General features: G+C 44.8%; 1 protein-coding gene across 2 annotated transcripts in view; it reads right to left on the bottom strand.

Annotated features, from left to right (window-relative positions):
* The window catches only part of eml2 (EMAP like 2), a 37,695-nt gene extending 12,301 nt beyond the window's left edge, over positions 1-25,394 (bottom strand). The window contains exons 1-10 of one of the 2 annotated variants that reach the window (XM_076282878.1): positions 25,317-25,394; positions 19,028-19,213; positions 17,800-17,926; positions 14,525-14,629; positions 6,295-6,323; positions 5,116-5,245; positions 3,883-4,032; positions 1,957-2,026; positions 1,242-1,352; positions 185-280 (exon numbers count right to left, since the gene is read on the bottom strand). In XM_076282878.1, coding sequence (XP_076138993.1) covers positions 185-280; positions 1,242-1,352; positions 1,957-2,026; positions 3,883-4,032; positions 5,116-5,245; positions 6,295-6,323; positions 14,525-14,629; positions 17,800-17,926; positions 19,028-19,213; positions 25,317-25,383 — 1,071 coding nt within the window. In that variant the 5' untranslated portion in view covers positions 25,384-25,394. Of the gene's footprint in view, positions 1-184; positions 281-1,241; positions 1,353-1,956; positions 2,027-3,882; positions 4,033-5,115; positions 5,246-6,294; positions 6,324-10,509; positions 10,672-14,524; positions 14,630-17,799; positions 17,927-19,027; positions 19,214-25,316 lie in introns of those variants that run through there. The other variant, XM_076282877.1, reaches the window with a different exon arrangement.
* Between the last annotated feature and the right edge of the window lie 584 nt (positions 25,395-25,978).

Here is a 25,978-nt window from a genome sequence, read left to right as displayed (position 1 = left end):
ATTGATAGGCTGCTTACAGAGCCTAAACAATGTACAAACACCAGAGCGCGCACACAAATCGGACAGCTAAAGGACAGTGATGACTAGAGATGTTGACAAAATATTTAGAAAAGAAACTGAGCATAGAGCAGAGAGTAGTAAAAGTTGAAAAGCTGTGTGTGAGAGGGATGTTTGGGGATCTGACCTTGACTTCGGCCAGCTGCTTCTCCTTCTGCCAGTCCCACACAGACAGGATGTGATCGTTGGCATCATCCACAGCACACAAGTGTGCCCCTCCATTCTACTCACACACACACGCACACACACACATGCACACGCGTGCGCGCGCGCACACACACACACACACACACACAAACACACTCACACACACACACACACACACACACACACACACACACACACACACACACACACACACACACACACACACACACACACACACACACACACACACACACTATTTTAAAACAGAAACACACACTGTGTACAAATGCATATTTATACAGTATCTGACAACAATTGTCTTCCAGGTTAAAAGGTTCAAATCCATAAGCTTGATGAATGAAAGTACCAGCACTAGTTTACTAAGTAAGCAGTGGGAGCGTGACTAACCTATTTGCCTTTATATTGAGTAATATTGTTAACGTTATCATGTTATGAAACAAACTGCAGTTTTTTTGTTCATCTTCTGCAACAGGGCTGGAGGGGTCTGTGAATTGATGTCATTAAGGTCATAACACATCACTGCTCACTGTAAATAAGCTGGAAAAGGATCAATACAGGAAGTATATATTCTACACAGAGGGCAAGTGGCTTGGACATGATCATGATCATGACACATGATGTGATGACACTGAGTTCCATTTAACCAATCAATGTCTGATCTTTCCACCATTACTGCCACTGGATGGTTAGGATCGGCTGGTGGTCAGTATATCTCAGGCAGAGAGACTCACTAATCCATAGCAACGTGGCCCATACATTATCACTACACATGCAGGGTGTGTTTTGGTTTAATGTTATTTAAAATATAAATGTTTATTAACAAAGCAATCATGAAGGGGCAGTGTAATGAGAGTGTCTCCTCATGTCTCCTCCAAATGAAAGACTGAGCTAGCATTAAAAGGCCTATATCATTAGCATCGTATTTATGAATAAAGACATGCCTGCCCCTTTAGAGCATAAGGGCCATGTCAGTAACACAGTGCAGCATGTGTCTGGAGCTTGTACTGGAGCCATACCGACTTGGAGAAGGCCACACAGGTCACGGCGCGGTCGAACACGCCCATCCCGATGACATGAAGGGTGTTGAGGCTGACCGAGTCCCACACACGGGCATGAGGGGCCAGGGCCTTCACAGACATCACATAAACACACACACACACACACACACACACACACACACACACACACACAAACACACACAGACACACATCATCACGTCAACATTGACAGAGCAAAGCTTCACACAAACATCACACAAACACATCATCATATGAACAGCATCAACAGAGCAAGGCTAATCTTGCAGAACCTGGTGCTTACAACACTAATGTTATGGGTTCAATTTATTCCCTGTGGGTACACAAACTGATGTTGTGCGTACATAACATAACTGGAGAAAAAATTGTTTTAGATTTGATTTAATTTTTCAACAGTATGCTAAAGGAGTATTAGTATACATAGGTTTAGAGTCAACCCTCAATATCTCAGTTCATACAGACACATAACATTTAGATTTACAATTTAGTCAATTCAAATACACAATAGCCTACTTGTCTGGAAATGATATTATGTCATTCATTATACACATATCATTATACACACATTTCTGTCATTCTTGCACTCCCTAGTAATTCAACTGTGTTTGGAACACTCTGCTCCACCACCAAAGCCACAGTAGGTTAATGCAAAGGCTTTTCAACGGTAATGAATACGTTACAACACGCGCATTACCTTGCCGTCTTTAGAAGTTCCAGCTACTTGTCCTGTTGCGATGGTGACCATGTCTGGGTGGATGGCCAAGCTGCGGAGAGAGCAGGGTCAAGGTCATTGGCTGGAAGAAGCCAAAGCTTTCTCAATAGTCACCCAGGGAACGGAGCCTGGCGAGCATCCGCTCGATCAAGCAAACAGTTATTGTTCAACTTGGCCTCTTTCAACATAAACCATGCTCTGCGCCAACAAACGCCAGCATTTTACATGCTTACGAAACTGAACTTTAGCTCATTGTAAATATTTGTGAGATTTCAGGAAATACATCTTAGGTCAGTTCAAAGATTTTAAACTTGTGAAGTGTGGACTGCCAAGTTGATATTTTAAAATCCATGCAGCTGCTGTCTCATTAATGAAGCCTGTAGTCTACAGGGACCTCTGAGGCCCTCTGACCTAGAAGGCATTCATCATTCACATGTCTATTAATCTAACTGTGTGATCCAGGAGGAAGGATGAGGGTGTATCACTGTTTTTGCTGCTGGGAATGTTTTGGATAAGGCCAAAGGGAAAGCAGATTATTTTTAAATTATCTTTGTATAACACAAAGGAAGCTCGGAGTCAGCCAATAGAGGACAGATAGGACTGATAGTTCGGTCGAATGCAAATCTGCCTGGAAACAAACCGTGTTTCCTTATTAAACATCATCACCATCTCATTTGGCTGTGCAAACGAGTGCATGAGGCCAACTGTTCCTGCCAGAAGCACACAGACCTCGATCAGGAAAATACACAGAGCTCACTAAACACACACAGCTCACAAAATACACATCCTGGCCCTGGCAGTCATTGGCTCAGTGGCACGGCCCCATGTCATGACTGTCATTTCTAAAATGAAATTTTCGAAAACTCTCAAATTTGCACTTGGAAACCTACAGTAAGGGAATTTTTTTCTGAAGGTGTGTAAGTGCCAGTTTATGAAGTGTGAGTGACCACGCTGGATTTAAATACTGGCTTTCAACGCTGGATTTAAACCTTTGATACATACTGTACACTATAACATTTCTATTGTTTTCCTTTAACCTCATAAGTGCAAAATAACTCCTGCTATACCATGGTCTAGGTTGAAAAGGGTGTCGTTTAAAAAGTGATATACTACACCTATGAAGTAGATCTGGTAAAAAAAAGTTTAATCGCTGTTCCATATCAATGCTTATGAATGGTAACTATAACAACGATAGTAGGACGACGGTTGAGCCTGGAGGCAGGCTTCGCAACAATGGAATCAACTGTAAACAGCTGAAAAAACTAACGATTTAGTACTACAGTAGCTCTAAAACTCATTTAGTATTAACAATTGATTTCATATTTATTTATTTTGTAAGTGACCATGGTATAAACGGGATAATGCCCTTCGATGCGTCCATTATCAGAAATAAATGGACTTCGCGGAAGCACGCCTCCGTGTCGTCCATTTATTTCTGATAATGGACACCTCGTCGGGCATTATCCCTTACTTAAACAAGACATTACAATAAACATTCTTTATTTTCATACTTTAACTTTTGCCTAGCATGGCCAGTGACTATGGAACTTTATTTATAACTTTAAATATGTCAGTGAACTGAGGGCTGTACTACGAAGCAAGATAACTGGCTATCCCGGGTCACTTTGGGAGTCACCGCTGATCTCGAAAAGAACATTTCACTGAGCATCTGAACATTTCACTGTTTCTAAAGTGGTGTGCTGTTTGGAGATCAGAGGTTACTCCTGAAGTTACCTGGGTACGCCAGTAACCTTGCTTTGTAGTATACCCCTCTGATGGTAAATCACTTATCTGAAACCTTAACCCCTGTCTGTTCTACTGGAACCTTTGCAGGATGAGGATGAGGAGGATTAGAGAGAAGAGGAAGAGGAAGATGGAGCAGGAGGAGGAGAAGGAGGAACATCTCACCACTTGACGTCATCGTTGTGTCCCAGATAGTGTCGCTGCTGCTGCTCCTCCACGTTATATAGCACCACCACGGAGGCGTTGAAGTACACGATCTCGCCCGTGGGCAGCAGGTACAGGTTGGTGCGGCAGTCGCGGCCCCGGTAGCCATATCTGAGCCGCAGGGAGTCAGGGAACACAGCGCCCGTCTCAGAACAGGAGAACGCTTACTGCAGGGTCCCCAGAATAGTCACGAGGCATCAAAACGTAATGACATAATAACAACGTAGAGTTACAGTGCCTTTTAACGAAACCGAAGGATGCTTTACAATGAAGAAAGTTCCGTCATAATTCATCTTTTTATCACGTTCAAATAGATTTTGTTGTCCTTCAGCCTGCATTTCAGCCTACATTTTTGACCATAAATATCAGAGTAGGGTCTTACTCTCCAAAGAATCGTTTTTTGAACTACTATATCATATTTTCTGTGATTTGTAATATATGTGAATAAAAACGACATTTTAGAATCCTAAAAGGGTTACACAAACATATTTCAATACAAGGATGACCTGTCAATGTGTCAAAAAGATGTTGAGAGTGTGTATACTTAACACATGCAAATCACAACTGAGAAAGCTCCCCTTTTAAAACGTCAAAGGACAGTGCAGAGTACTGTAAGCCTGACATTACTTAGCAATGCCACATTTAGCCTTCAGTGGTGTTAAAATACAAAAATGCAGCTGTAACACAATTGTGCCCTGCTAAAAGCATATGCAGTTTGATTGAATGGAAATATGCCATGGCCATGCTAACTGACTGAGAGCTGGAGGGGGCTCCCTGCTTATCAGAGTGCATCACATCCATGGAGTGGTTTTTTAACAGTTCTCTGATTCAATCAAGCCTACTTGATTTGATTTGAATGTAGTTTAAATTAATTGAATTCAACATGCTTTTAACAAAACAGGCGCTAAACCACATGATTTACTTCTAACCAACAGGGGGAAAAAATGCTTTCACTGGCTTTGCCTTTTTCTGTTCAAAACACTGTCCTCTGTGAACAACTGTAGGAACACAGCAAACTGTGCAAGAGGGGAGAGGAAAAGGCGTAAGTGTCTTAAATAAACTAAAAGTAGCCTCATCATGATGCCCTTGACTGTAAATGTCAGAATATGATTTAATCTTAAAAACAAAACACAACTAACAGCGTCAGGAGCTGTGCTGCCATCTGACTCTGAAGCGTCTGACTCTGAAGGATACACCCACTGCAGTTTGAGCTTGCGGTCTGGCAGCGCCACCTTCTGGTCAAGGCTGTAACTGTCCCTCAGGTCATCAGGCATGTGCATGGTGACTGGACGGCCACGCAGGAACATGCGCACGTATCCATCTTCTACATCATGGGAGAAAGAAGAGCAAAAATCTATGGAAAGGTGCATGTATTCTGTGCAGGAAAAAGACACCTTGGAAAAAAATATTTTTTTTAAATACATGAATAAAACCCTTAGGAATTTACACTATCAATATATCCACACTTCAGCAAGTACCACTGGAGTAAAATGTTGAAGAATTAACATTCTAAAGAATATCTGAGTCCTTAGTATTTTAGAATCTTACATTGAGGAACACATTATTTAACTAGAATGCAGAAGTATGGCGTCCTCTGTCTGAGCTCTAGCCCACAGTGGGCATTTCTGTAATGGGCGTTTTCACAAAGCTGTGATGCTAATAACAGTAATGCTGTGCTGTACATCTTGTACTGAGATTCCATTTAGCTCAAAAGCCTTCCATTTTCAACATCAAATCTGACCACAGACAGTGTCATTAGGCAGACCGGCCAGATCAATTAGGGGAAAATCCATATCTCTCTCTCTCCCTGTCTCTCTCCCTCTCTCTCTACCTCCCCCCTTATTCCATCTCTCACTCCCCCCTGTCTCATTTTTTTCTCTCTCTTACCCCTCACCCACCCTCTCTCTTTCTCTCTCTCTGCCTCTTCTCTCACTCTCTCACCCCTACCCCTGCCCCCCCTCTCTCTCAAAGTCTTGGACACTCTCTTACCCCCCCCCCCCTTTCCATCTCTCACTCCTTACACCCCCCCCACCCTTTCTCAAGGTCTTGGCGGCACCCCCCACTATAGTGGACTTCCCATAACTCCTCTCTATATGCTGACTGCACTGCACTGCACAGCACAGGGCCTTTCAGTAATTGGCTCATTAAAACTGAACATGGGGGCTGAATGCAGACGGCAGCCTTATTGTAATTGACTGTCTCTCCAAACCCAAAGTCACCACACAAAGGCTCTGTACCCTTTCCCAGAATCTCTCTTTCCCTTCGCTCTCTCTTTCCATTCGCACTCTCTTTCCATCCAATCATCAATCGATCCATCAAAAATGCATTTAGTTTGTTTTGCGGCAAGGCACCACGGGAGGGGAAAAAGCCTACCTGCGTTGAGTGTGCATTCTTTTGACTTGCTGAAAAGAGAAGAGAGAAAGCACATATTAATATTAGTACACAGTGTTACAGCACCGGCATGTTGCACAGTACGTTTGAAACATTAGCGCAGAACATTACAACTCATGAATTTGTTTTCCCCTCTACACCCTGCTGCTATGCCTCAGCGTCTTTGCTGGTGAGTAAATAATGGATTCTGTTCATTAATTTTCTCTTCTCTCTCTCTCTCTCTCTCTCTTTTCTGCTTACCCATCCTGTCAGTTTCATGGCAGGTCCATTCAGAAACAGTGTCAGGATAGCTCACTCTACAGTATGCTAGCCAAAGGTGGGGGGTGGGGACAGACCCAAGGCTTCTCATATTTTATGCAGCGTCTTGATGTAGAAGGCTAAACAATCTAAACATTTGTTACATATTGATTAAAGAACAGGGATTTTCTTTGTTGTTAAACTATTATTTTTATATACAAATAAATTGTATGTATTGAGTATGTGCCCGTGTGTGTATTTAGGATGGATATGTGTGTAGTGGAAAGTTGTTGGCATCTGTATGTGAGAGAGGGTGTCTGTCTGTGAGACTGCTTGTGTGTGCGTGTGAGTGTGTTTGTGTGCGTGTGTTTGTGTGCGTGCGTGTGTGCAGTCATATGTGGCAACGGATATGAAACTCTCTCTTGGCAGACAATATCTCTCCTGGTGCTTCCCTTTTGCCCTCCTGTTGCTGTGCTGTCAGAACTCTGCTGTCATGGCGACAGCTTGACTGACAGGTGGTTCCGCTCTGCCTCAGACAGAGAAGTGCTTTCTGCTAGAGCCAGCAGTACCAACAGGGAGCCCCTTCTCACACATTCTCCACTAAAAGCACTATCTCGCCTTCTTCTATGTAAGTATAATACTCTTTTGATACCGTGAGGGAAATTTGGTCTCTGCATTTATCCCAATCCGTGAATTAGTGAAACATACTCAGCACACAGTGAACACACAGTGAGGCGAAGCACACACTAATCCCGACGCAGTGAGCTGCCTGCTACAGCAGCGCTCTGGGTGCAGTGAGGGGTTAGGTCCCTTGCTCAAGGGCACTTCAGCCGTTCCTACTGGTCGGGGTTCGAACCGGCAACCCTCCAGTTACAAGTCAGACGACCTAACCAGTAGGCCACGGCTGCCCCAACACATCCTGCACATCCCTCTCTCACTTATTCCTTCTCTTCACCATCTCCCTCTCTCACACACACAAATACAAATCAAATCAAACCAAATGAACAGAGCCACCAGACTGCATCAATGATGTGTCAAAGCCAAAGATAGCTGATTACTATTTCATTGCCTAATCAACATAATGACTGTTATGGACATAATTGAATGGGTCTATAGTATTGGGTCTGTGTACGGGCCTAAAAGGAACTTCAACTGGAACCGCAACTTGCCATAGGTTCCCATTCGATCCCGCACCAAACACACACACACACACCAGGCCTAACTAGTGCATAATTCATTTCTCATCTCTGTCACCCACACAAGTGCTATGCAGACACACCACTCTACTCAATCTGCAAAGTGCACTGTCATGTTTCCTTCTAGGTCATCTGTCCAAGCCACAGAAAGTAATGGACATCATCTGAAACCCCTCGAGACAGAAGCAGGTGACAGCTAACTGCTCATGAACAATTTTACTTAGTGTAGGTGTACAAGACTAGAGATACAGTATAAGGATGGAATGAATGTCTCAAATCTGCATAATTGATGCAGTGCTGGTGCTTAGACTGAGCCTGCCATTATGGATGAGTTATCAGTACTAATCTCCCCCATCACTGACATCCATTTGTTCCCGTCTGGCAGGCAACAGAACGGGTGCAGCTCGGGTAGAAAAACACGCTCATTGGACGTGAAGGAAAATCTTTAAAATGGCAGCAGCCTGGTCTGAGGGGTGGAGGGCGGTGTCCTTTGAGAACGGGCTCACAAAGCACTATTTGTGTCCTGTCGGCTCGCCAAAAGCACCGGCAGTGTGGGACAGACGACTGTGGGCAGACTCCTCACTCATCCCCAGCCAGATACTAATTAGAGTGTGAGAGTGTCACGCTGGCACATTAAGGAAACGCCAATGGGAAGGAAGGGAGTTCGAATGGAAACTACAGGAAGGAATGATTTGGTTTTCCTTTAAAGATTCTTACAGTTGAATGCAACTGTGGCAATGTAATGTGCATGCTAAATGCACATTCCCGTTCATGTTAAATGTACAAGAACAAGCCTGCATGGGAAAGTTTAAGTGCTTCTTGGTCATTGGGGAAAGCCCAGTTCAGAAACTTCAGTCAGTACAAAGCCCTTTTAAAAATAATCATGCTTGTGGTTCACATGACACCTCAGCCATCCAGTCAAAATCATTCATCCAAATTATAGTCAAATCCAACTCATAATGACTCTGGAATGGAGTCGACACAGAGCAGCCAAGCCCTTAAAATTCCTTCTCCACTGAGTCAAATCGACTTCCATGCAAAACAACAACTCTCTGGAGCAGCAGGACTTTCAGACTAGCAGCTACCTGGTCCACAAGGTAACACAGGGTGAGCCCAGTGGCAGCATCCTCTGAAAGCCTGTCTTACATAAGAGGGGCTTTATTTGAGTGCTGTGCAGTGCAGTTGCATGCCACTGCGGCAGTGTGGCAGTGGAGGGATGGGGGGGGGGGTGGGGGGCGGTTAAAACCACAGAGCTTCAAAGGAATCGACATGATCTCTCTTACAAAAGCACATTATGTCATCAATATCACTGCATTAGCACTATGCCATTCCATAACAATAAGAAAGCATGGTGGCTTTAAAAGACTGCCGTTTCAGAGAGTGAGTGGATGAAGTGCACTTGGATGAGGTTGGTTTCCATCAAACACGTCTGTGGCTTTCACCCACGTGACGGGAGGTGCTGACACGTGCAGAGACGATGCACGGGCACTTTGAGGGAATCGCACGCAGGCTGGAGGAGCGACATGAAACAGACAGGCCCACACGTCATCACACTAATCAGCTGGCACAGAGAGGCTGAATGATAAAGTGGGCTATTGTACAGAGAGCAACTTTTTCAGGCTCTTTTCCTTGCCAAGGTTTTGCCCACGCACAGATGCTTTCAGGGCATTTACATGGCAACCAGGATTCCTCATGCTTTCCCAGCTCCCTGCCTCAAAAGCAATTAGTAGCCTGAGAACACACAACTACACACACACATGCATGCACACACACAGACATCCCACACACACACACACATGCACACATACACACACACACACCTGTACACACAACTACACACACACACACACACACATGCATGCACACACACACATACACACACAGACACACACACACAAGCTAATATGTTTAATGCATGTCAATAAGGCAGGGTGCAAATCAATATCCACCCTGTGGTGGCGGACAAGCCCCTGCTGCCCACTCAAGCAAGCATCGGACTGCGGAACTTTTTTTCACTCCACCCAGCCCCTAGCATGATGGAAATGTCCCACTCTGTGGTGGCGGACGAGCCCCTGCTGCCCCACCCAGCCCCTAGCATGATGGAAATGTCCCACTCTGTGTCCGTCTGACGTCCGTTTTTTCTGATGTTGGATGTCAGTGCTGTTTTTTTCCAGTACCTCTAAATCACTTCCAGACACCCAAAATCAAACGCTCACCCCTCCTTTTGCCTCACTGGGGTAATTAAATTACCCTTTTGGCATAAACAAGGACCAGAACTGCACAATCACACTGCCAGAGCCCGAGTTGCTAAGAACTTTAGGCAGAAGGCTTTTTAACATTCCAAACATACAGCTGACGGTATAATGTGGCACACACACTCACACACACACACCCACAAAGCTAATAGTGCAGCAATGTGCAGTTTGAATGAACACCCTCACAGATTTGTTATGTTTTTCTTCCTGATTTTATGAAGAGCTAGAAGCTAAGTGATTACAGATGCAGACTAAAGCACAGAAGATGAATCATTGCAAAACAAGTTATTTTTTTCCTTTCAGAAAGTTGCAGATTGCAACAACAAAAGCTATCCCTAACTTCCCTAACGTCACAACTGAAGGAATGTAACCAACGCAACCCAAAACCAAAACTGAAAACATACCCCCCCCCCCCAACTTGAAACTTTCCACCACTTTAGCTCTACCATAGACTTCCTGAAAGAGTTTGGGTTTTTGTACTGTAAAGTGACAACCATTCAGCAGTTTACCTCTCTGATCTCTTCATGGTGACTTTTCCGTTATGCAACAGCGAGAGACTCGAGTAACAGGAGGGGATCAGCACGCCGGGAAGACAAACTCTCGTGTCAAGCAACAAAAGCAGCCAAACTGGAGTTCCTGGTTTTCAGAGCCTCCCAACTTCAGCTGACTGTGTAAACTGTGTGAGTGAGTGAGTGAGAGCGTCCACAAGCCCTTCCCTGCTGTCCAATCACGGGCCACTTCCTGAGTTTGCATGACTGCCCCTTCAGAGGAGGGCCACACCTCCCTGCGGTGTTAGCATGTGGTAACATGAAGCACGTAGCAGCCGAGGGCTAAACGCAAGAGCAGCCCAGAGAGAGAGAGAAACCCAGCACAGGCTAACCACAGAGAGATGTGCACATCCAAGCCCAGGGGACACTTAGGGCCAGTTAAAAACTGGTCATGCTTCATGAAGTAGGCCTGAGCTGTTAAAGCAATGTGGATAAAATGGCTCAGCAAGCAAGACATACAGTATAGTGTGACGTGACGACACAGTAGAGACTACACTAACTAGAGAAAGGTGCGCATCCATGCCAAGTGGTCAGTCAGGGCCAGGTACTAGGTTTTTTAAAAAAAAGGTTGTTTGGTGTGCTTGATGAGACGTCAGGTCTGAGATGTCCAAACGAGGCAGATCAAATGTTTCTACAACCAAAAAAAAGAACTTAACCTTTTGTTGTAATCTAGCATACACACAACACAACACAACACAACACAACACAGCACAGCACAGCACAGCACAGCACAGCACAGCACAGCACATCACAGCGCAGCACAGCTGGCTTGATTCTGGCCCGTTTCAGGCCCAGATCCGCCAGTTCCTGCTGAATAGACAGCAGCTGGACTGGGAGCAGCTCTGGGCCAGTCTCTGCCTGTGTCAACAGCCCTGCCACCTGCTCCTTTCTGACCGGCCATAAAAGCCTGCGGTAAAGAGGAAGCCAGCCTCAGCTTATCTCACTATCTTCGTTCTCAAACAGTGGACAGGTGTGGCATAGATAGATTGCGTATATCATATTTCTTTCCTGCTCACAGGATGAGAGCCTATGTCTGTTGCCAAGCATTTATTAACAAGGTGTCCCTGTCTTTCGAGACACCTGGAATGGTGTATTTGTAAACACTTAAGTCAACAAGCAACACAACCACAACACCCAGTTTTGCCTGTTTTGGCTTTTTAATTTAACCCCCAATAGGCTGCACATAGGCCTACTTAGGCCTACTTGTCATTACTACATCAAAGAAAACTTGGGTGTTGTCATAGCCTAGAAATCTAGACGCGCCCCTATCGGCAGCAAATTAAATTTGCTGCCAGGGCTAGTCTAGCAACTCTCCGTTGGCTTGTGAGCTCCAGAAATCGAAACTTAGTCAGGCCAATGAAATCGTGTATAGAGTCATTAGGTGGGCTTAACATAATGGTTGATGGCAGAGTTGCAACGGTTTGGCTTGAATTCCCTGCTACTTGAAAACAAATAAGATGGATGTTGCTGCTGGCAAACAGTGTGACACGAGTTAAGCTTTTATTAAGTTGGCAAACGTTTGAACTAGCCAACTAGCTTCGCTGGTGGGAAACACATGGGACTCATAGCGCTGCCGCTGTCCTATTGCGTGCAGAGGGAATTTGAAAGACAACTGATTATCCCGCCCCTTGAACTGAGCACTGCGAACGGTGAGTGCCCAGACCCTACATTTTAATGTGGGTCTGGCTCGTCAGGCTAGTGTTGTCAAGCTTTACACAAATACCACGCTGTTTGTGAAGCAACACAATAACGGGGTGTCAGGTTTCTTTTAGTGCCTGGGGTCAGTTATCTCCAGACATTTTCTATTGTCTGTTCTACTCTACCCGCACACAAGGGAGCTTAAATTATTCACACGCAGCTACTAGGCTACACTGTCAGATATCCTCTGTCCATCAGGGTAAACAAGCAGGACCAGGGTGTGACCAGCCTTATGGCCTTTCCTGAGATCTACTAGCAGAGAAACACAGCAGCCATTTTGTCTGTAGCCGTGTTCAAAATCTTCACTATGTCACTATATACAGTAGTGCACTAAATACTAAATAGTGCACAGCGTAGTGAAATAGTGAAGACTGTGAACACAGCGTGTGTCTGTGCTATACATAGAAAACTGTCGGCTGTTTTGGGATCAGGGCTTAAAGGTGGAAGAGGTGTCAGAACTACACTGACAGGTAACATGGCTCCTTGTCAGGGTGTGTGTGTGTGTGTGTGTATATGTGTGGTGTGTGTGCGTCTGTGAAAGAGTGTGTGTGTGTGTGTGTGTGTGTGTGTGTGTGTTTGTATGCATGTGTGTTTCAGGCGTGTAATGAGACAGAGGACAGGAGACAGGAGGGGTGCTTTTATTTTTATCTGACGGTGACGCACACACACACACACACACACACACAGACACACACACACACACACACACACACACACACACACACGGCAAGCGGTTCTGAGATGGATGCTGTGCGGTAGTTTTGTCAGGCTGTGAAGTCTGAAGGTGAATGTTAGGGGACTCTACATGGCCTGACTGCCACGCTGTGTGCTTTGCAAGTGAACGCCAGAGGGCATTTTGCACAAAGGCACTGTGAGTGGCCCCTTGGGGATCAATAAAGTATCTATCTATTTACAGTATCTATCAATTCAAACAGCACAACTAGGAAAGAGATTTTCTACAATGGTCTGTAGAACCATCGCTACATATTTATGCTATACCAGGAAGCTAGCTATCTAGGAAGGTAGCAACAACAACAATAACAACACATACAGACACACAGACACACACACAGAATTTTGTTTGTCTCCACACTGGGTGCAATTGATTGATCGGGTGTGAATGTGGCGGTTATTTACAGGTGTAGGAAGTGTTGTGTTCCTACAGTAGTTAGTGAGGGGTTAGGTGCCTTGCTCAAGGGCACTTCAGCCGTGGCCTACCGGTCGGGGTTCGAACCGGCAACCCTCCGGTTACAAGTCCGAAGCTCTAACCAGTAGGCCACGGCTGCCCTCTAATCAATGCAGTCAACTGTCCATGTGGACACACTGCAGGGAAAGTTAAGGAGTTCCACTGAGACTAAAAAACTTAAAGCAACACTACAGGCAACAAGGTGCCTCTTTTTTAAGTACGCGTTCATTAGGCAACTGGCTTTGGAATCTTCTTCGAGTTCATTTTGACGGTGTATGATCATGTGCTGAACAGGTAAACACACCTGTGCTGTTGCCTCCAGCCATCCAGAATATTTGCATAATGCAGTTCTGTGTTCCAGGTAGGACGCAATGCTGCTTTAAACTAATCCCTATGCTGACACAGAATAACTGTATTATTGTAAACCTCCAGGCATGGTTTTACAAAAATCTAAATAAAACCAACATTTCCATAGCTGCTTGATCCAGCAGAGCAATCCCCCTAACACCTGACCCGGGAGTAGAGCGTTGGATTGATTATCAGAGTTTCTACAATTACTGTAGTTTGTTCATTTTCACCTCAAAGTGGGATGACTGAGCCAATTTATTTTACTACAAGTAGACAATACAACCACACATACTCTACTATACTAATTACACTTACAAGTGTTCAATTTACTGTTAGCTACAAAACCCTGATTGGCACACTGATTCAAGAGTTCTTCTCAATTTGACCTACAGTAGGCTACATGTTGACTGTTGGAAGATAGAAGAACATTTGGGTTAGGGCTGTGGAAAGAAGATGAGACAGAGGAGAATGTGTCAGACAAATGCAGCAGGACAGGTCGTGTCACGTTTGGCATTTCAGAATTTTCTTCCCCAGAACAGTAGATATCGCTAAACTTTGATCAAACAGTTCTTAATCCAGCGAAGAAGAACAAATGAACTACAGCTTTAAAGTCTCTAGATGAAGCTATGTTTCTGATCTTTTGGATATCTTCATTTGGAGTTTTTCCTGAAGCCATCATATTGTATGTCATTGCTATTACATATGCATGGCAACTGTGTGTTAGGTGCAGCGTTGAGAAGTCACCTGTCTCTCTTGCCTCCGCCAGAGCTGCTGGAGGAGGTGGTCCTGCTGCGCGGGTCCGAGAGGTCCCTCCGAGAAGTGGACAGGCGCTCAGTGGACATGCTCTTCCTGCGGACGCACAGAGAGCAGGACACAGAGTCGGGTGTGAGATTACCGTGAGACAGTTAGAGGAGACAGAGGACAAGGGATGAAGAGACGCCATGCTGAGGGCCAGCTGGTTTAAGACAGCTGGTCTGGATACAACAGGAGGAACGAAAATTAGCAGAGAGAGAGGGAGAGAGAGGGAAAGTGTGAGAGAGAGGAGGAGAGAGAGGGAGAGAGAGAGAAAGGGAGAGAGGGGGAGAGAGAGAGAGGCAGAGAGAGGGAAAGTGTGAGAGAGGAGGAGAGAGAGGGAGAGAGAGAGAGAGAGGGAAAGTGTGAGAGAGAGAGAGGGAGGGGGAGAGAGGGAGAGATCCTTATCTGATCCTAAAAAAGATAATATGAATTGGCAGAGTATCTCTGTCAGAGGTACGAAACAGAGGCAAATCCTGACCAAGTACAGGTTCAGTGAACACAATCTAGCAGTAGAAACAGGCAGACACAGAAACACCTGGCTGCCAAGAGAACATAGAATATGTGGTCACTGTCAGGCAAAGAAGGTTGAGACACTTTATTTTACACTGCACAAAATATGACATTTTAAAACAGACTTTTTTCACTAACTTCCAAAAAAACATACCAAATATTGAAGACATTGAAGATAATGAAAAAATGGGCATATTTCTTGGCGAAGGGCCCTCTGCTGCCCTGAGCATATGCGTGCTCAAGCTCACACTCACACTCTCTCACTCACACACACACACACCTAACTATCATCCTACTATTATTTCTGCTACTGTTTATTCCGCGTTCACCCACATTGCTGTATTGAGGTGCATTAGAAAAAAGAAAACACATATACCTGAAGGAAACCAGTTACTACAAAGAAGAAATTCAAATAATTCAAAAATAAAGATTTCTTAGCTTGAAAAGGTAATGTTGCATTGTCTGTTAAATTTGACTTCAAATGCCTATGGATGTAAAGTAAAGGGTGTAGGCTAGCCTAGTTATTTGCATTTCATAATTATTGGCATGATGCATTTAAGAACTGTACTGGTCAGTTACTGTAACTACCTATATTTAATGTTAATACTACTGTACATGCATGTGTGTAAATACTTTCTTGAATCTTTCATGCTAAATAGAGTGTCATCTATGGTGTCTGGTGGTTGCTTTCAATTTGGTTCAATGTTCTGTCATCGCTAATGGTAGCGCAAGGAAGCATGATAGCATGATGATCCCATGTTATATGCAACCTAGCCTGCTAACTTTGTGCCTTGCTAGCACCAAAGATCTTTTGCTAGCACCAACAGCAAACCCAAATAAAACAAATGTTCTAACTATGCCTAACCCCCCCCCCCCCCCCACACACACACACACACACACACACACACAGATTCAATGTAGTTGTTTACTAAAGCTACTTTGCTCAAAACTATGCTAATGTTAGCTAACATTAGGCATGTGGTATTTCCTTTAATGCTTGTGCTTTGCAGTGAGATTAACTGTAAAGTGTCGGTTACAAATCCCTTTGCTATTTTCTTAAATTAAGGTATAACACCACAACCAAAAATGTTTTTTTGATGGAAGAAAAGTAGTTATTACCTTAAATGCTATCCTTCTGTTGACTTAACAACTCTCAACAAGTAGGCTATAACATACAACAATATTTTGTTGTCTTCCAATGCCATCTACTGGCCAAATATTGTTTCAACAATTACTGTGACGTTATCAGTCAGTGCACTGTCTGTAAATGATATCAGAGAGGGTTAAAGCTAGGGTTACCAACTTTCTGATATGAAAATAAGGAACGGGGGGGGGGGGGGGTAATACACTTCAGTACACCGGCATCTACTTCAGTTAGTGGGGGGGGGGGGAATTGAAATTATGTATGTATTATTGTACTAAATAGTGCATCATTTTACAAAATTGTGAGCCATTATTTACTAAAATGCGTACATAATATACTACATTTTTATCCACAATCTAGTAAAATGAGATCATAATTGAGTAAAACAAGTGCACAATTTGGTCAAATGAGCGCACATTGTCATAATATATTTTTTTAAAAAATCTTGCAATGACGCCTCCAGGGCTCCATATTGAATTAATGTAACCTACTAGCCTACTCATTTTCTATCTGGTGCAAAACAAGAATAATTTTGATGCTAAAACACTTGATAAAAAATAACTGTTTGTAGCCTATTATACTCAAACCAAACAACTCTGAAAACTGAACTGGCAGATATGCTGTCATAGAAAAATATATATTTTGAACATCACCAGCAGCTGTAGAAGCTCTGAATTTGGTGAAGCCTTATTTTATTTCTGGCTTTTTTCTGTCTCTGCAGCAAGTAGGCTAGCCTATTTGTTTATCTTGCACAGATGCACTGTAAAACTCTGAGCAAGACATGTCATCTCATGCTACTAGGCTATCAGCGTAATATACGTGACTCACAGTGGCTCAAACGAAAAGTGCATTCTCTGTTGGGATAGTGATGACAGACAAACTGAGAGGGATAAAGGACAGCAGCAAAGTTTTCCTTTATCTCATAAAAATCGTGAATTTTTCATTCAGTCTAACTATCTGTCATGGATTTGCACGAGTTGATTCTCAATAATATGGAACAAAATGCGTTCCGTATCAGTTCAATACGGAACACATCTTTTTCCTTGCAAATACGGGACGATTCCGTATTTTACGGAACGGTTGGCAACCCTAGTTAAAGCGGAGCTTTGGTAATAGTGTAACGGATGCCAGCTAGCTTAGCTGTGCTTGTGGAACGTTGGTGGTTCAAATATGCACATCATGAGTGATAATTTTGTAATATAGGGGTGGTTGGATTTATTTGGAAAGAGAGAGACTTTGTGCATCCAGTCTGAAAAGATGGCCATTTTTTTACAGAAGGATGTTATGTATTGTAGTCTAGGGGACGGTGTGGGGTGAAATAAATGATATATTCTATGATATCGGACACAATAGCCTGCCTAATTTCTAAAGAATGAGTAATGGAAATCTAAGCATGTGTGTGTGACAGACACATCTGTTTATGGACCTCATACAGTTCGCTTTCTCCTGATTTCCCTACCACACCGATATAGAAAGATTACACTGCACCCTCCTTGGGAGCAAACTTAGGAGCTACAGCCTCATACAAAAACCCTTAGTGAATGTTGTATAGTTTGAAAATTGCTCTTACCTTTTGATGGACATCAGCACCTCCTTTTTGGGTGAAGAAGGCGAGGAGGGGTACCCTCCAAGTCTCTTCTGTTGGACATACCCATTGCTCACAGGCTTGGAGGGTAAGGCTTGCAACAGCTGGCGGACTAGAAAGGCAACAGAGATAACATACTGTGAGCGGTGATAAGTATTCAATCCATTGTTTAATTACAGTACAACCATGACAAGTCTTCCTAGGTACCATAGTCCAAACTAACAAACTTGCAACCCGACTGTGAATAATAAGTTGACCAATGCAAATACGGATAAGAGATAACACATGGCCTGATATGAAGATTAAAAGAAAACAAACTGAACAGATGATAGCATCTCTTTAATCCATCCAGAATAAATAAGCAGAGAAAAAATAGACAGTTCTGCTCCGAGCAGAACTAACAGCAAGTAAAATGGCTAAATGCTAGAAGCAAACTCATATTGGGAAAAAAAATTGACACCAGAATATCCTTTGGTCTTCATATGAAAGCCCTTTCCGGTTCATTTCAAAACTTCAATAACACAAATTTGGAATAAATAAAAGGTTTCAAGCTGTACAGAAAACCCCTAAGATTTCTTGACCACACCTTCAAGTGCTTATTTGTCAAGAGCTAAAGAGAGTGCTTGTGAGATTCTTGTTTTTCTGTAGGACATAATATACAGGAAACCCTTTTGAATAATGCTGCTGGGCAATAATATGATTGCTGCTTGCTAATTTTCTGCTCTGACGATTGCAACAAGTTGCCTGTTGTTAATGAGTGTTGTGAACTATGTGTTGCCTAGGGGGCGCTGTGGCACAACTGGCTACATTGCCTGTACCAAAATTGGGCCCAAGTGCCCATGGAGACCCAAGACCCAAATGACTCAGGTCATTTCCCGATCTCCCCCACTTGCTTCCTGTCCATCTCTACACTGTCCTACACAATAAAAAGCCCCAAAAATATACTGGAAAACAAATGTGTTGGCTAATATCAGAGAGAAAGTGCCTAAACTACATCGGTCAATTAGTCCACCCAGGACGATAGCCTATCGGTCAATAATACTGCCCAGCAAAATTGCTCAGAAAGGTGCCCTGTGTGTCATTGCCTTTTCAGAGTTTACTCTTTTCTGTCAAGGGCCACATCGAAACATCGAAAAAAAGTCCTCGAAAGTGGCAGTGGCTTTCCCCACATCACCATACCACCTTTGACCTGTGCTGTGACGTGACCCCTGACCTTTGGTGGGTGCGGGCCTGCGCGGCCCGGGCTGCGTCTGATCCTCGCAGAGGCCGAGCCTGCGTAGGGCATCGGCCAGCGCAGCCTTCAGGAGCTGGATCTCGTCCTCCTGCAGCTGCAGCCGCTGCTCCAGGTGGGACAGCCGGTCGTCCACCTCCATGGCGCTCCCCGCAGACAGGTGATCATCTGGGAGAGGAGGAAGAGGGGGAGGAGGAGGAGGAGGGAGGAGGAAGGAGGGAGAGGAGGAGGGAGAGGAGGAGGAGGAGGAGGAGGGAGGAAGGAGGGAGAGGAGGAGGAGGAGGAGGAGGGAGGAAGGAGAGGAGGAGGGAGGAAGGATGGAGAGGAGGAGGAGGAGGGAGAGGAGGAGGAGGAGGGGGGAAGGAGGGAGAGGAGGAGGAGGAGGGAGGAGGAAGGAGGGAGAGGAGGAGGAGGAGGAGGAGGGAGGAAGGAGAGGAGGAGGGAGGAAGGATGGAGAGGAGGAGGAGGAGGGAGAGGAGGAGGAGGAGGGGGGAAGGAGGGAGAGGAGGAGGAGGAGGGAGGAGGAAGGAGGGAGAGGAGGAGGAGGAGGAGGGAGGAAGGAGAGGAGGAGGGAGGAAGGATGGAGAGGAGGAGTAGGAGGGGGGAGGAAGGAGGGAGAGGAGAAGGAGGAGGAGGAGGGAGGAAAGGAGTAAAAGAGGTAAGAGACGGTGAGAGACGGAGAGGGAGAGAATGTGGGAGTGAAGGAGGGGTGAAACAGAGAGAGGGAGAAGAAAGAACATTGGGAGAGAGAGAGAGAGAAAGGGTGGAGGAAAGGAGGGGGAGGGGGAGAAAGACATAAGGAAGGGGGAAAAGTGAGAGAGTTTGCATTTTGATAATATGACTAACAATTTGCATCTGCTGTTTCAATGAATTTGCATGGGGTTTGTAATGCATCCTGAGAATAGCTCACTCCTGTCCTTTAACCCTTTTAGTATTGCTCAACTGAAGCTAGCCCACAATGCACATCACAAGGAAATGTGTGAATGTATTTGACAGATGCCTAAAATAATATGAAGTGCATCAAATGACACTGAAACACTTGAATATCCCTCTGTGTCAGCAGTACACTCTATACCAACATGGACTTGGATTTGACTGAACGCTGCCTGGTGTGGCAGGGTCACTTCTGTAATGGGAGGAGGAGGGAGACACAGTCGCGTGTAAAGAGGTGATGCTGTCCTGCACACAAACTCCTGTCCTTGTCCTGTCCTTCCCCTTCCTCGTTTTAAATCGGTGACATTTCCCACTCTTCGCCGCCCATCCTAGATGAAGCAATTACGGAGATTAGCATCATTTAGCGCTGCTTTGCCCTAATTTAGATCTCACAGACTCAGAAGCGCCTTATTGCCATCCCCCGGGGATCAATTAACAGCTAGGCTTCATCTCATCTCTCATCTACACAAGAGCCACCAACCTCACAGCTCAAACATCTACATAGCGCTTTAGCAGGAGGTGGCAGTTTAAGCTGTCATTTTTTTATTTTACAAGTCAGTTTAGGATTTTAAAATTATAAGATGACATGAAAGTACCTGTGCTTTTAATAAAGCAAATACTATTTATACTAGTAAGACTAGTTCGCTATACTATTTAGCTTTCAGGAGAATTATCAGTTTATTTCATTTTCATTCAATTCCTGTTTCCAATGTAATGTATAGACCTAGGCGATATAAAACACCTTAAACATTACTGAAACTGCACATATAAAAATACTTTATAGTCCTCTCTATACGATCCCATACACTTCTATATACTGCTATTGCTCCCCTGTGGGTCGTATGTAGTATGACTACTGACGGGGCCGTGCAGTGATGTGAATACCAAGCGCAGGTCTGCGCTGCTGAGAGTAGCCTACAGCTGCCTGCTGCATAATCAGATGCCTGAATCTCTTACATCAGCCAGTGGCCCCCGATGCAGTCAGCCACAATGACGTGTACACCCCACCACAGCACATCTCAGGCAGGATGGTTTAGGTCACTGCCAGCAATTAACCCACTCTTGCTTTAGTTCACACACACGCATGCACGCACGCACGCGCACACACACACACACACACACACACACACACACACATACACGCACACACACACACAAACAGCCCTTCACATAATTCAGAAGCCATGTGTCTTAATGACAACAACAGATTTGCGAGTGACAGCAAACACTCATCAAGACTTTCCCAAGCAGAGCAGCTCTGTCTTTGGTACCCCCAACTCACCCCCCCCCCACACACACACACACACACACACACAGCACACTGGAACTGTCTGCCCAGCAGGCTCTCAGAGTAACTATGCATATCTAATGATGACTGGGTCTTTAGTGCCTAACAAACACACACACTACACTACACACACACACACACACACACACACAGATGGCAGCTCCAATAAAGGCAGCAGGTGGCGGTCATATGAAAGATGAGTGATTGCTGTGGTGTGAAAATGAGCTATGAAAGCCAGTAAAAAGAGCAGAGGATGAAGAGGAGGAGAAGAGGAAGAGAGAGGGAGAGAGAGGGAGAGAGGAGGAAAAAGGAGGGAGAGAAGGGAGCATGGTCCCAGGACGGGAAAAGAGGACAAAGGGAGGTGGAGGGTGAGGCGGAGGGTGAGGCGCAGTCCGAGGCTGGAGGCTGGATGTCCGACACCTGCTGAAATATTAATCCGTCTCCTCCTCCAGCCACCATCAGCATCACTTCCCCTACCTGCCATGCCAGTCAGGGATCAGCTCAGTCATCCAGTCCGTCAGTCAATCCTCTCTCTCTCTTTTCTCTCTTTCTCCTTCTTCCTTTCTCTCTCTCTCTCTCTCTCTCTCTCTCTGGGGGCTGTTTTCCAGAGGCGCCAGAGTTCCAGTAAGGGGTGATGTTCCTTGCCGGACCTCCCTGACAAACAAGGCATCTGTTGGCTGGCCCTTCTCTCCTCTCCCTCCCTCCCTCCCTCTCTCTCTCTCTCTCTCTCCCTCCCTCCCTCTCTCTCTCTCTCTCTCTCTGCCCTTCCCTCGCCTCACACTACACACCCCTTTCATGTTGTTCATGTTGGAGAGGAGGGGAGCACGCTCAGTAACAGGACACTCCTCCCTTGAGTCAGATATCAGCGCAGTGGCTACTGCTACCCACAGTACAGAGAGAAAGAGGGAGGAAAGGACAGAGAGAAAGAAAGAAAAAGAAAAGAGGGATAGAAGTAATGAGGATGAGTGAGATAGAGATAGAGAAAGGGTAAGACTGCTGCTGTGTGTGTGTGTGTGTGTGTGTGTGTGTTAGAGAGAGATAGCGATAGAGAGATAGATTGCTGTGTGTGCATGTGTGTATAACAGAGAGAGAGAGAGAGAGAGAAAGAGATAGAGAGAGAGAGCTGCTGGACTGGCATGAATCCAAACCTGCTCAATGCAGTGGCCAGGCACCACCAGGAAGTGCAAGAGCAGGGCTTCTGCTCAAACTCCTCCATCAATGACACACACACACACACACACACACACACACACACACACACACACACACACACACACACACACACACACACATTAAACACACAGCCCAATGTGAGTCAGCTGAATCTACAGCAATGTCATTGTTTTGATGAGACAGGGGGACTGTGATTTGTCTGATGGCTTCAATCTGAAACCTGCTGAACGCAGCCTATTGAACTTTTAATATCCAATTAAATATCTGAATCATATGTAATGTTACATTTCAATACACTAGTCAAACAAAGAAAATGTCAGTATAGTGACGGCATATTATGTCATATTCAATAATTAGGTTAAACTTAAAACTAACCTTCCCCAAAAAGTGAGAAAACATGATCTAAGAGCACCTTTTTACATGGAATGTGTACAGAAAGTTAAGTCAATTTACTCCTGTCAGATCTCAAAATCATGCATCTCTCAAAACAGCAATGCCTAATAAAAATGCTCCTTGTACTAAACTGAATCATTGTCTTAGCCAATTATTATCCAATATCTGATTAACTTAATAATTGACATTCTACAAACGATCATGTGGAACAAAAGAAGACATGGGTTGTGAGGGAACATTTTGACAGCACTCTTCACAGCTGTCTGCATCCCTAGCCAACCATCTGCCATTGTAACCCATCACTCACGCACAGGTGGTCAATAGGGTTCACCAGGATGGCAGCTGACCGTGGAAACCGTTCTGGCACAAACGCGGCCCTGATCTGGCATGAATCCGTTACAGGGCACCGCGACTATGAGGAAAGGACTTAGCCGCCTCCCGTGGATCCAACTGTTTCCCAGTCTGGGTTTCACTAACAGCTCGAGCCTTTGAACCTGGCAAACACCAAAACCCTCCATCCTCCTCCTGCTGGTCTCGTCTCTGCTGGGGCTACTGGGAGCAATGGAGCTCCACCCAACATGACCAACATGGCTGCCATGGGTAACGGTGGGGCTGCAGTAATAGTTATACCTTTTAATAATCTGAATAAATTAGAAATTATAATGAATTATACTCAGTTGACTCTGCCTCAGACTGCCAGGAAGTCTTGTCCTCTCTTTCAGAGAGCCCTGCTGTACTCTCTCACCCGGACGCTGATAATGAACCACACCCAACCACATGGATCAGACACCACCCTTCCATCTGGAGGAAGAAGCTAATAGCCTGAATGGCTTGAGGCATTGTAACCCTGGCCAGGGTTTCAGTAGCCTTGTACTGTAACCTCAGATGATAGCCTACCTCGTCCTGAGCTATGATGCTTCAGGCAAATCACGCTATTAGCCTGTTTCTGAAGTGCGATACTTTCTTGTGAGGGATGCATGTGTCATGGAGGCTACTGAGTAGTTAAGTGTTTAAATCTCATTTTCCTCTCAGATATAGCACCCATGGGTTTTGGTCACCCTTACAAGCACATTAACCATCTTGCCCATGGCTGCATGTTCCCATCTGATGCGATGTTCTAGACTACATCTCATAACACAGGTCACTCTCACTCTGTCAAAAAACATCCACCTGAAAATCTAAAATTGTCTTCTAAGCATGACAAACAAATGCTTTAAGGGAAAGGTGAAATGTCCCGTTTTGCTTCACGTGCCAACAGGTTTACAAATATACAAGGATACAAGGAAGTTTATTGTCACATGCATATAGTTACTGGAGTGCAGTGGAATTATGTCTGGTGTCAGCCTATATTTGTGCATTTATGGGGGGGGGGGGTAAAAGGTGCAGTAGAAGAGGGGTTTAGTAAATGGATGCAAAATAGACTGTAGACCACATATATTTTCAATGATTCAACATGACTGACTTTGTCTGCTGCACTGCAAGATCTCTAAGCCACGCTGCAAAGAATGAGCGCAGATGGCAGATCATGTGCAGTGGGCAGGAGATTGACACTTAGTCAACATCAGATCTCACTGACGTGTAAAAGTTACATGAGTGCCACAACATTCGATCAGGAGGAAACAAAGGAAATAGATGATTCATTAGGCCTACATAATGCAATCTGGCACCAATCATCCAGCAACTATAGGCTACAATGCCTTTCTACAGCTAGGCTACTAGGTTACAGGTTACACAGTAGCCTAACAATCGAGCCATGTTGACACAAACACAAATGCAGACATGTATTTTTGTTTCTGTAGCCTACCAAACATACAGAAATGGAAAGCATATCACAGGCAGCAGACACCATTGGCTATCGACACAATGTTTTGCAACATCTCTCACTGAATCAATGGGTTAAGCTACTATTTAAGGTTTTCAGTTCACTCACATCAAAGGAGAGATTACATAACTGATGTAGGCCTATCTAGATAGCCTACTAGCGTTTCATCTTACCTTCTCTGGCAGTAAGTGGACGGCTCGAAATCATATTTTCTGGCCACTGACGAAACGCAGTGTTCTCCATACTCTTCAGCTGCCTTCAGAAGCGCCAGTTGCAAACAGATGCAGCCAATATCACATCAAAATATGGTTGACTCAACCATTGTGTTTTACATGTATGCAAATATTTCTGCCCATCAAAGTATCTTAATAATACCCCTGTCCGGTCCTACACAACACAAGGGTAAAGTTAGCTTAGCTTGCTTTAGGTAGCCTGGTATAAATGAACCGGTGTTGTCTGTCTGTCTGACATGGACATGTTAACAGATTCTGTGACAGGCGACAGTAGGCTAAAAAAAAGCATAGTAGCCGCCTGGACCTGACATAACACGTATCGGTCGTATAAAACTAAGTTAGCTGACGGTTTGGTCTGGAGATAATTTGCATTGATAACCTCTCGCCGTGCGACAACCGTATCTATAAGGAAATCCAGTCTCAACTTACCGTTGCAATACTGTAGCAGGAGAGAAGCGTTATCAAGGCTTCCGCAAGATGCGATCCTCTCCGTCATATCTGTCACTTTTATCTGATCCCTCTTCCTTTTGCCTATTCCCCCAGTCCCCACGGTCCCTCGCTCACTTTCCCCACATCCACCACAACAGCCAGCTAGGCTACCGTTCTACACCTTCTCACATACATACAACCATCCAGCCAGCCAGCCAGTCATCCAACCAACCACCCCCCCACAGCTGCTCCACCGCTCACTACCTGCGTGCCCGTTTCTATGGCAACAGCCTCACTATCCAAGCCACTACTTTCAGCAGAACTACAGGCGGACGGCTCGCGGCACGCATGGTGGGTGGAGGGTAGCTTGTGCTTAAGGCAAAAGCTATAGATCATGAAGGATTATTCAAACTGCAGAAATATTTCACAAACTAAGTAAAGCCTACCGTGACTAGGGTTGCCAACCGTTCAGTAAAATACGGAATCGTCCCGTATTTGCAAGGAAAAAGATGTGTTCCGTATTGAACTGACACGGAACGCATTTTGTTCCGTATTATTGAGAATCAACTCGTGCAAATCCATGACAGATCAGTATTATAAGTTAGGGCTCTTACAGAGTCAACGCGAGCAAGCAACGTTAGCGACGCAGCGACGTGCTCCCT

This window comes from Alosa pseudoharengus, unplaced genomic scaffold (assembly GCF_046254945.1).
Source record: "Alosa pseudoharengus isolate Yale_2024_CS ecotype anadromous, Long Island Sound unplaced genomic scaffold, YU_APseudo_1.1 YU_APseudo_1.1_scf_13, whole genome shotgun sequence".
In the NCBI taxonomy this organism is placed as follows: Eukaryota; Metazoa; Chordata; class Actinopteri; order Clupeiformes; family Clupeidae; genus Alosa; species Alosa pseudoharengus.
The sequence above is the reverse complement of the archived record's forward strand: the minus strand, read 5'-3'. Positions and strand labels throughout refer to the sequence as shown.